The sequence below is a fragment of the Poromitra crassiceps genome (genome assembly GCF_964638095.1).
Source record: "Poromitra crassiceps genome assembly, chromosome: 29".
Classification (NCBI taxonomy): domain Eukaryota; kingdom Metazoa; phylum Chordata; class Actinopteri; order Beryciformes; family Melamphaidae; genus Poromitra; species Poromitra crassiceps.
In genome coordinates this window covers 16107690-16119780 of record NC_139641.1, presented here as the reverse complement: position 1 = coordinate 16119780, position 12091 = coordinate 16107690, and the positions used below count along the sequence as shown (strand labels likewise).

Sequence of the window (12091 nt, the reverse complement as noted above, 5' to 3'; positions counted from 1 at the left end):
GTTGAGTATCCCTGGTGTAGTGTAAGTGAGGTGGAGAAGATGGTCCACACCATTGGGAGATGCAGGGCGGTTGTATAAATGACCGCACTGTCGTCTGAATCGATGCTCTTTCAAATACCTCTTTAGATGGATCAATCAAAGTGATTAGAGGGGCTTGACAGGCACTCTCCAGATAATTATCAGGGGTAAATGCCAACTATTATGGCTCCCATATATTGCTCAAATCATTCCCCTTGCTGCCCAGGGCTTCAGAGGATTAGCTGTGCTGTTACCCCTCTCCTCCACAAAGACTTTCCAGCTCAAACTGAAATGGACCATGCAGGCTCAGATTTAACGAGCTGTACTGTTAACATACAGCAGATGAGAAATTAAGTCATAATTTAGTTTACACTTTCATAATAAGGCATTGCATGTGTCACCACAAGTGTTTGGCAGACACATTGAAAATGGAAAGGAAAAGGCAATCATAAAGCAGCGTGCAACTATAGTCTTAATAACCATTTTCCATGCACAGGAAACCTAAAAATGTATTGATATAAAATTGTTGTTATAAGTGTCAAGACCACTATCCAAAAACCACAGGAACATACAGGGAACACACTTAACCTTCGCCCACAGATTCCAAACCACCATTAACACATTCACTGCCAGCCTTTTTTTTTTTTACTGTAGGTAGCTTTTGCCAGAGGGTTTTTTTGAGGATTCTGGCTCATTTTACAAGAGCCAAGGATAATTTTCTGCTTGGAGTTTGTCAACACAAAGTTCACAAAAGTACTAATAGAATGTGTGCTTTCTCTGTCTAAAAGAGTTAGTTTGTAGAGTTAGTAGTTATGTAGATATTAGCCGTTGAGTACAGCATGGTTTCAGCGTCTGAGACAAAAAGCTGAGATAATCGCAGTTTTGTGAAATTCAATATCAAACAGTCACTTTAACCATTTATTTTTGGCATCAGTGAGACATCAGACATAAACAATATAGTTCTGAACAGTAATTTCCTCCATAGCAGCACCCGCACCCCCTCTCCTTACAACTCCTCCCTCCGTGGGCGTGTCTCCGTGTTTGTCAGTCACAAGCCAGTCTCTCCTGCCTGTCTGAGCAGTGAGCAGCAGCCTCTCTCTGGCGGTCCCTCGTCGGCGAGCGTGGATGTGGCTTAATCCGTTCTTGGATTTTCGGTTGAGAGCTTTGACGAAGCCTTGTGTGACTCTAGGCTTATGCTGCGCGCTTCAAAGTGTGCTTTCCACCCAGTCCACCTTTGGAAGCCCCCACCGCCGTGCGCCCGTGTGAAAGGTTTTCGCCTACAGTATGAGAATGAGGCTCGTTCGCTTCTGGGTCCTCGGTTGAGCTCAGCTGGAATGCGTGCGTTTCTGGCCAAACAACACTCAATAGTCTGAGCACCGTCGCCACTCAGTGGGTCGGCGGAATGGATTGCACACGCCCGGCGGCTCTAACAGTATAATAGAAGATGCAAAAGGGCCAGATCAACGATCCACCGTCAAAAAAAAAAAAACGATTTTTTTGACGTATCCATACGTCGCTGGCAGTTAACGGTTGGATTCTGCTTGACGTATGCATACGTCGCTGGCAGTTAACGTGTTAACGAATCCCAACATCTATTTTGTAGTTTTGTTAGCATATCTCATATGTGGATGTGACCATCATCAAAAGACTATGAAGTGCTCAGAATAAACAGTTGTAATGTGAACTAGAAGATCTAAATTTGCTCCCCGCTCCCCCAGGGGATGGGTCAAATGCGGAGAACAAATTTCGCACACTCAGGTGTGTGACAATCGTTGGGACTTACTTTACCTTTAAGTAATAAAAATAGAGTCCGCACACTGGCAGCTGCTCCCAAATATTTATTCGACCACAAAAAAGTGTGACGTTTCGGGCAAAGCCCTTCCTCAGATGATTGTCTGAGGAAGGGCTTTGCCCGAAACGTCACACTTTTTTGTGGTCGAATAAATATTTGGGAGCAGCTGCCAGTGTGCGGACTCTATTTTTATTACTTATCTGCACTTCAGTCCTGCACCTGACTTTAAATCCCTCACTGGATGTGCGTGCCTTTTTGTACTTTTTTACTTACTTTACCTTTACCTTTATGGCCTGTTAGTAAAATCAATTGCTGAGCAAGAAGGCATATTTGTCCAATATTAGCTTTAGATGATCAAAAAGACCGCAACACTAAACTAACGCGACCGGTAGCTCGACTCGAATTAGGCTAACGATTAGCTTAGCTGAGCGGAGCGGCTAGGTAGCTACCGATAGCTACACCCAGCCGTCACTCACACAGTCCATGACCGGGACACGCCCTTAATTATGCATAACTTTAAACCCTTATCAAATGTAAACAGGCGAGTTATAAAATATATTCCCCCCCCCACAGATGTTATGAAAAGGTGAAATTAGCTATATAGACCAAAACCGTGTTAAGGCCCAGGCTGTAAATATGTTTCATTACAGTTAGAAAGTTGGACATTTAAACAGGAACAACGGGAATCCTGAGTCCTGCCTCAAGTGGCCATTTGAGGAATTACAGCTTAAACAAACACTTCAGGGGAAAGTGGGAGGGGTGGGGGCTTGGTCCAGATACAATGAGCCAATGAGCCAACATACAATGTTTCTGGCAGTGTTTGCATGTCTGCTCTCTGCTCTTCAAGTCCCCGCCCCCTGCAAAAGACACTCAAATCTGATTTGGGTGATCAGCGCATCCACACTGAAGTCACATCAATCGAAAACAGATTGGAAACTACCTCCATATGTGGTTTGGGACAAGTGACACAAATCAGACTTGGAGCGTCCAGACTCATAAAACCAATCTGGATAGAATCATTAAGAGGTCTGGCTCGGAGGGAGTTTAGGTGAAAATGAGGTTGTAGCTCGTTGTCTACCTTACTAAAAGAGGCGTGGTTTGTGCATTCCAAATGGCTCACTTATGAGCTGTATTGATCCAGGAAGTGAGAATCTGTCAATGTATTTACAACTTGGCCGAAGTGGATTGGAGCACTGGGGACAGTGTTGAGGGGACGGGGACAGTGTCGGGTGTATTTGGGACAGGAAGATGCTGAGGGGGGGACAGACCGGGTGTGGTGTGCAGTGATCTGGCACCGTGTGCTCCGCTCACCGTGTGGGGTCATGGACGTTGGCCACGTGCCAGGCAAAACAAACCCTCCTCCTCGTCCGCTCGCTAAAGCCAGGCTCTCCGCCTGGCTAATCCCACGCTTAGTAGCCCAGTTGTGCGAAGTTGCTCACACGGCAATACCCCCGTGTGTTTCTCCACCCAGCCGGAACCAGATGCTTCTGCTGGGTGGATGAACTTCCCCTCCTCTGTTCATGGACCTTGTATCATCCAACCATCTCGTCCAACACAGAGCACTGAGCCAACGCTGCATGTATTTATTCCCAAGGTAATGAGCACAATAGGCCATGCTAGCAGCTACGCTACAGCCCACATTTCTCTGCTTCATCGCCGCAGTTATTGACTATTGAAAGCGGCCGTTTTCTACCTCTGATTATCCGCACCTGTTGTGCCCAATTATCCTGAAGTCATTGTCTCGCCCAGGTAGAGACAACACTTCCTGTAATGGAGTTTGGTGCGGTAATGTGGCTCCCTCTGGGTAAGACCGGAGGACTGGAGAGCTATGTGTGCTCAAAGAACAGTGACTACGTTTACATAAGTTTCACCATCTCCTCATTTGCTTCTATGTGATTTTAGTGGATTGCTATCTAGCTCTGTGTTCTATTTCACTGTTGTGCGCATTGTATGTGTATTACCTTGCTAATAGTAAGTCTCGTCATTTTTTTTTGTATCATGTATCTTGATTGTTTAGACATTAGGATTTTCTTTTAATTGCTGTATTTGATATGTACTGTGTGCACACAGGACTCTGTGCGCCCAGGGACTACAGATGCAAATGAGCTTTTAGCTATTTCTGGTGCAATATATTTATTGTGTACTGTCCCTGCTTCAATAAACAATAAAGATAAATATAAAGATGTACCGTAAATTTCGGACTATAAGCCGCGGCTTTTTCCCCGTTTTTTGGCCCTGCGGCTTATATAACGGTGCGGCTTATCTATGGATTTTTTCAAAAAAAAAAAAAAAATCTCTCTTTTTTAGCACTCTTTCTAACTATAAATCCACTTCTGTTTTAATTTCCTCTCTTGCCCTCTTTTAACAACATAACATAACATAACATAACATAACACAACACAGGTGGTGTTGTGTTATGTTGTTTTGTTGAAATGTTAATAAATGGGAGCTTCCTCAAACAGCCATCTCTTTCCCGACAATCCCCTCTGTGCATGAACCCTTACATATGGTAATTAAACATTAAAACACAAAAAAAAAAAAAAAAAAAAAAACATTAAAACACCTGCGGCTTATAGTCCGGTGCGGCTTATATATGTAACAAACAGGCAATTTTGCTGCTGCGGCTTATACTCCGGTGCGGCTTATAGTGCGGAATTTACGGTACACAATATTCCGGTTTTTGCCCGTATTCGGAAAAAGACGATATTCAGACTAAATTAATAATCCGCTAACATTCCAGTTTACATGCAGCCGTAGCTCGCCCTCCCAGACACGTCAGGGAGGGGGGGGGGGGGAGAGATGAAGGTACTGTAGGTTTTTCTGTTGAGAATAAACAGAGCAGCCCTGACTATATTCTTACCAGCATCAGCTGGTCCATTTCAGGAGCTTGCTGCTGAAAAGTTTGGCGTTGTGATATTTGCGCATATCCAAAAACCTGATATCCAAGTTTTTCATATTAAAAGTAGCCTAGGATTTTTTATTTTATTTTTATTTTTTACCTCACAAGCATTTTGGACTTCCGTGGGCACTACTCTCTCTTTAAATATCTCCTTCTTTAAATCGATGTTTCTCATCTCCTCCCGATCAGAAATGTGGGCTTTTCTTTTTGCATGCCAGAGATGATGGATTATTATGATTATATCGCCTCTTCTAGCGCTTTCTAGCACACATCAGCTGACCACAAACAGGCAACATGCGTCACAAACTGTGGTAAAAACCCTGATTGAGACGCATATTCCGAATGCACTGTATATACGTCATCAAAGAATATAGAGTAGAGAAAAAACATCACATGGATGCAACTGGGACGTATCATCAGTGATGTACCCTGGGGTCATAGGATGTTTCGGGTCTCGCAACATCATACACCCTCGCCCAGGTGACCCAGCCGGGGGTTGATCAAGCCCCGACTTACGTCCCAGTAGCTACCCACGGTCAGCCCTCTTAGGGAAAGACAGGGCCACTCAATCCGCTGCTCCGGAACTACTCTGCCGGGACCGGGAGGCTCTGGCACGTGGAGGGACTGGGCTATGTGGGTTGACTCCCCTCCGGGCTCCTCCTACGTCTCACCAGGTCCAGGACCTGTGCGTCGCACCAGACTCCCCCGCTCCCAACATTTCATTCCAAAAGGCCTCTCGTGGATTTGTTGGGCTTCTTCCTCACGGAAGACACAGGCTGGGGCGCTAACCCATACTGCTCCCGGGTATACTCCTAAAAGCCAAATAATACTGGAATATCCCACGTCTTAATCGGAAAATGCTAAATTCTGAAAAAGGCCAAATTTGGAAAATGCAGCTGGAATGCGCTGTTTACATGACCCTTATCAAATTAATTTTCCGACTAATAGTGAAATATTGTGTGCGTGTAAACGTAGTCAGAGAAACAGAACGCTGTGGAATAACCGCCACAAGTGTGATCCAGTTCAAAAAGAAATATAAAAAATGCATTATTATGAGGTATAGGGAGGAAGAGTTATAGTAACAATATTGAGTTATATATAATCTGTGTATGGTGTATATTAATTTCTGGACGGTTGTATATTGTATATATTGTATTGTATTGTATATTGTAATGAAATATAATTATGAAAGTGATTATTGTGGTTATAATAATGATTATAATGATAATAATTATTAAGATATCCTATGTATATATATGTATATATATATATGTGTACCGGTATATGTGCATATTCGGGTAATGCAATGTATATGCAGTGTAATTGTCAATTGTGTAATTATTTGAATTTGAGAATTATTGTCTCTGTTTTTGTTTATAATTGATTATTCGTTAATCATTTTTCTGTTGTATAGCTTGTTTAAGTAAGAAGGGTAGGCGCTATAAGCTATAGCTTCAGCCTACACCTTTTCGGTCTATCAGCCTTGTGCTGCTTGTTTGTACTTTTTCGTTTTATTTTATGAAATGTTTTAATTTCCCATGACCGAAATAAATAAATAAATAAATAAATAAATAAATGTCTATCCTGTCCTGGGGCCAAAACAATACTAAAGGACGTAAATTATTCAAGAAATGGTACAAGTAGATGGCAGGTCTTAAAATCATAATTAATATACGGTCAAAATTGACCAAACTCCTTGTAGAAGGGCAAGATATTGTGAATGTCAAACTTTGGCCTGCTTTTTGTCCCATTTTGAGAAACCCTGGTCTACAATCCAGCCACCATTTGTATTTAATGACAGTCAAGTGATGAGAGACAAAGGAAATGAAGGGGACAATAAGGACAATAAGGAAAGGACAAGGGAGCAGGGGGAAAAGGACGAAGAGGAGAAAAGAATTGTCTGCTGCATTGTTGTCTCGGAGTAATTCCAGCTAATCAGAGATTTACGAGCTGAAAGTAACGCACAATGAAGTTAATTCTCTGTTCCACAACATGCTTTATGTGCACTTAACCAAAGCCGTGGGACACATACAGGATTTACAAATAGTTCCAATGTCAGCACAGCATGTTTCCATCCCGCACAGTATGTTTCCATCCCGCACAGTATGTCCACCGATATTATTGGCCGATATCCGATATATCGGTATCGGCGATATGTTGGCCGATATTATATTTTTTTATTTTGTCTTTTTTAACACGTTGAGTGCCAATGACGAGATATCTCGGCTTACAGAATCCAACCGTTGAGTGCCAAAGACGAGATATCTCGGCTTAAATTTTTTTTTTTTTTTTTTTGACGGTGGGACATCGATCAACCCCTTTTACGTCTCCTATACCAATATTGGAGGAAGAGAATGTGTATAATCTATTTTACCGACCAGCTAAGTGGCGACAGTGCTCTCCCGACAGAGAGAAAGCCAACCAAAAACAGCCGCGGGAGCAAGCCATTCTCAAGGAAATGGCTTGGCGATTTTACAGTCATCAGTCACCAGACTCGCCCGAGAGCGGCCGCGCCAGCAGCAGCACACCGAGAGCGGAGAGCGGTGCTGGCGTGGGGGATTGCAAATTTGCATAATAGATTATGGGTGAAACACACTTTGAAACACCCGCAGAAAGGCCAGAATCGCACGCATTCCGAAAACCCAGAAACGAACGAGCCTCATTCTCATACTGTAGGCGAAAACGCTTTCACGCTGCTGCACACCGGCGCACAACGGTGGGGGGTTCCAAAAATAGACTGGGTGGGCAGCATAAAGCCTAGAATCGCACAAAGCTTCATCAAAGCTCTCAACCGAAAATCCAAGAAACGATTGAGTCCCATCCACAGTCCACACTCGCCACACTCGCCGACGAGGGGCCGCCAGAGAGGGAGGCTGCTCACTGCTCAGACAGGCAGGAGAAACTGGCTTGTGACAAACGCCACCAGACACGCCCACGGAGGGAGGAGTTTAAAGGAGAGGGTGTTCAGAACTATATTGTTCAGATGTCTGATCTCTCACTGATGCCAAAAATAAATGGTTAAAGTGACTGTTCTGCCTGTTTGATTGAATTTCACAAAACTGCGATTATCTCAGCTTCCTGTCTCAGACGCTCAAACCATGCTGTACTCAACGGCTAATATCTACATAACTACTAACTCTACAAACTAACTCTTTTAGACAGAGAAAGCACACATTCTATTAGTACTTTTGTGAACTTCGTGTTCACAAAGTCCAAGCAGAAAATTATCCTCGGCTCTTGTAAAATGAGCCAGAATCCTCAAAAAACGGCTTGGCAGAAGCTACCTACAGTAAAAAAAAAATGGCTGGCAGTGAATGTGTTAAGTCATAGACGACATGTTGTGTATATTTGATCTTTTTTCTTAACTCAAGTTATATTTTATATTTGTTATATTTGTGTTTTTGTATTTTTAGTTATTTATAATTATTAAATCCCCAGTTCAGTTTACTGTTTCATTGCATTGATGTCATTTTGGACAATAAAGTTGATTGATAAGCTGTAAAATATCCTGCCTACATTACATATCTCAAGTCATGTCAAGTCATATCTTTGTCAAGTGTTTGATATTTGAGGGATCATTGCAAAAACATTGTGTAATATAATGTGTATATTTAATATTAGAATATCGGCCGATATATCGATATCGTAATTATTTTACTCCCTAATATCGGTATCGGCCTCAAAAATCCAGTATCGGTCGGGCTCTAATATCGTGTATCGAATCGTATTGAGAGATACGTCCCACAACGACTCACCCCTCTGAAGTTGCTCATGGCCTGGAAGTAGACCAGGTAGCTCTTGCGTGGGTCCAGTGGAGTGTTCCAGTAGCCGTTGTAGGTGTGGTTGTCTCCCACGGTGAAGGGGCTGGCCTCTGGCAGGCTGCTGGGGGGCAGCTCGGCCGTGTAGTAGTGTGGTGTGCCCCGGGCCTGGGCCTCGCCGTGGGACGTGGGCAGCGGGAAGCACTCCTGTAGACCCAGCTCTCTCTTCACCTTCCTGCTCAGCTCCTCCTCCACCACCACCTGGTAGGTACTGCAGAAGACACACAGATGTCTCACCTTCAACCAGTCAGACACGCGCTGGCTATAATCAGTGTTGGGGCAAGTTACTTTAAAAATGTAATATACTACATATTACTAGTTACTTTCATTTGAAAGTAATACGTTACTTTACAATATTACTTCCTGTGTAGAGTAACTCGTTACTTATTACACTACTTTTGCATTACTTTTACCAAAACAGCAGCAGCAGAATGACATCGCTGCCCCAGAACCATCCCGGAAAAAATATTTCAACCGCCTTGAAGTCAGTGTGTCAATCCAAAATTCTAAATTTGATTCTTTTCCTTTGTTATTGTCATCTATAGTGGTTATTTGCATAAAAACACACAATTTGATTAGGAAATTATTGTATCTTTTTTTAAGATGTGCTTTGATTTAATCAAATGTAACTCAATTTGTAACTTGAGTTACTTGACAAAGTAACTGGTATAATATTACTGAAATCCTATAAGTAATAAATTATATTACTGAGTTACTGCTAAAAGTAATATATTACATGTAATAAGTTACTTTTGTAATGAGTTACCCCCAACACTGGCTATAATATCATATTGGCTGTACTGTGTGTGTGTGTGTGTGTGTGTGTGTGTGTGTGTGTGTGTGTGTGTGTGTGTGTGTGTGTGTGTGTGTGTGTGTGATGATGGTCTCACCTGACAGGTGCTCCTCTCCCTTGGGCGGGGCGAAGTAGGACAGTTATGGTGCTCTCTGTCTCGCTCAGGGGGGAAGGCATGTCACTGTAATCAAACGTGGGAGCTGGAAACACAGACACGCACGCACGCACACAAACACACACACACGCACACACACACACGCACACACACACACACACACGCACACTAGACTTAATACATCTCATGAATAATGAAGGTACAGTACAGCCATGCACACGCACACACACACACACACACACACACACACACACATTCCACCTTCACCAGTGCTTATTTAGGCCACCTGAATTGAATCTACCAACACCTACTAATAGTCACGCTGTCTCTCCCTCTTTCCACAGAAACATGTACTGCACAGCCCCTCCCCCTCCACAGAAACATGTACTGCACAGCCCCTCCCCCTCCACAGAAACATGTACTGCACAGCCCCTCCCCCTCCACAGAAACATGTAGTGCACAGCCCCTCCCCCTCCACAGAAACATGTACTGCACAGCCCCTCCCCCTCCACAGAAACATGCACTGCACAGCCCCTCCCCCTCCACAGAAACATGTACTGCACAGCCCCTCCCCCTCCACAGAAACATGTACTGCACAGCCCCTCCCCCTCCACAGAAACATGTAGTGCACAGCCCCTCCCCCTCCACAGAAACATGTACTGCACAGCCCCTCCCCCTCCACAGAAACATGTACTGCACAGCCCCTCCCCCTCCACAGAAACATGCACTGCACAGCCCCTCCCCCTCCACAGAAACATGTACTGCACAGCCCCTCCCCCTCCACAGAAACATGTACTGCACAGCCCCTCCCCCTCCACAGAAACATGTACTGTACAGCCCCTCCCCCTCCACAGAAACATGTACTGCACAGCCCCTCCCCCTCCACAGAAACATGTACTGCACAGCCCCTCCCCCTCCACAGAAACATGTACTGCACAGCCCCTCCCCCTCCACAGAAACATGTACTGCACAGCCCCTCCCCCTCCACAGAAACATGTACTGCACAGCCCCTCCCCCTCCACAGAAACATGTAGTGCACAGCCCCTCCCCCTCCACAGAAACATGTACTGCACAGCCCCTCCCCCTCCACAGAAACATGTACTGCACAGTAGGGATGTCGAAAATCATAATTTTTCTTGACCGACAACCGACACTCATTAGCCGACAACTGTCGGTTAACCGAGAAGATTAAAATGCGCTATTTTACTGTCTGTGCCCCATTAAACCTTAGGCCTACCAAATGCTTGATTTTTTTTCAGTAGAAAGCGTTTATTTTTACATCTACAAGCAGAAAAAAACACATTAACAAAACGAGAAGACAAGTTAAATCCTCCAGCCATCTAAACAAAAACATTCCTCGGATAGGCTATGAGGAGCTGCACGCATTTGCAGAAGGGGGAAATACGGAGGGAAAAAACCCATACTCACGCTCACAATTCTTAAATGAATTATCTTACTGCATGTGTCGTAAATAGTCTAATAAAACCAGCAGAAACTAATTTTAAAAGCTCAGAACGAAACGTGTCGCTAATTGAACGAATTTCCACTTTGAATAGCACATCAAGACACCGCCCCAAGCCTTCACGCTGCAGGGCGCACTGACGAAGCGCTTATTGCTCTCTCCTTCTGACATTCTCAATAATTCAACAGTGGTTTACCTGCTTTTGAGATGTGCAAAAAAATAGTTTGCTTCTCTCTCCACGCTTCTCCCTCTCTCTCTTTATCTGCGACGAGGGCTGTATGCTCTCTGTGTGTCCGGCTGCACGACATGACGACGAGTGCAGCAAGTCCGCACGCTGACAGCTGTCAGCATTGCGGGACTCGGGAGGATGAACAAATGAGGCAGGCTGTCCAAACTTTTTACCGATCTAATATGAGATGCAGAGAAATAATTATATATTAATAGCCGATGTGTTTAGAAGAGCATTCTCACTCTTGCTGTAATCGTTGTGGGATTATTACACGAGAGACAGACAGACCCGGAGAGAACTCAATTTACGGTAAAAGTGTGGATTCCTCAGTGAATCGATGTGGAAGACGCAGCTTGTTTTGAAACGCGTCATTGAAAGTAACCTCATGGTCTCATGACAGCGGCTGAAACACAGAAGGAGCATGACTGACTGGCTCGCTGTAGTCTGACTCTGCACAGGGCAGGGCGTCTTCTCCCGTCTGGTCAAAGCAGAGGGGGGGCGGGGGTGTGGCGCATGTGTGGAGCTGAGTTTATCACAGAGCACATCTCGCACGCGGGGGGAGAGGCGGACAGTGCACACTGCTTTTCCATTTGGAAAAGCCTTTCTCTAAATGAATGTTGTTCTGGCAGTGGCAGGAGCTTTTAATTCCTATATAATGCTGCTACAGTAACTACTTAGGCTAGTTAACATTGTTGCTTACCGCGAAGGAGGGAAAAAAAACACCATATTGGCAACACGTTGTATGCCAATTTAATATGCAAATTAACCGTTTGACCGACATGCTTAACCGACCAATGACGTTGTCGGCGGTTAACCGGTTAACGGTTAACCGTCGACATCCCTACTGCACAGCCCCTCCCCCTCTACAGAAACATGTACTGCACAGCCCCTCCCCCTCCACAGAAACATGCACTGCACAGCCCCTCCCCCTCCACAGAAACATGTAGTGCACAGCCCCTCCCCCT

The 12091-nt window shown here is 44.5% G+C and overlaps 1 protein-coding gene across 2 annotated transcripts in view; it reads right to left on the bottom strand.

The window, feature by feature from the left end:
- The window catches only part of ptprub (protein tyrosine phosphatase receptor type Ub), a 372529-nt gene that overhangs the window by 86220 nt on the left and 274218 nt on the right, over window positions 1-12091 (bottom strand). For both annotated transcript variants that reach the window (XM_083662513.1, XM_083662512.1), the window contains exons 11-12: window positions 9418-9520; window positions 8465-8738 (exon numbers count right to left, since the gene is read on the bottom strand). In XM_083662513.1, the coding sequence (XP_083518639.1) occupies window positions 8465-8738; window positions 9418-9520 (377 nt within the window). The remainder of the gene's footprint in view (window positions 1-8464; window positions 8739-9417; window positions 9521-12091) is intronic.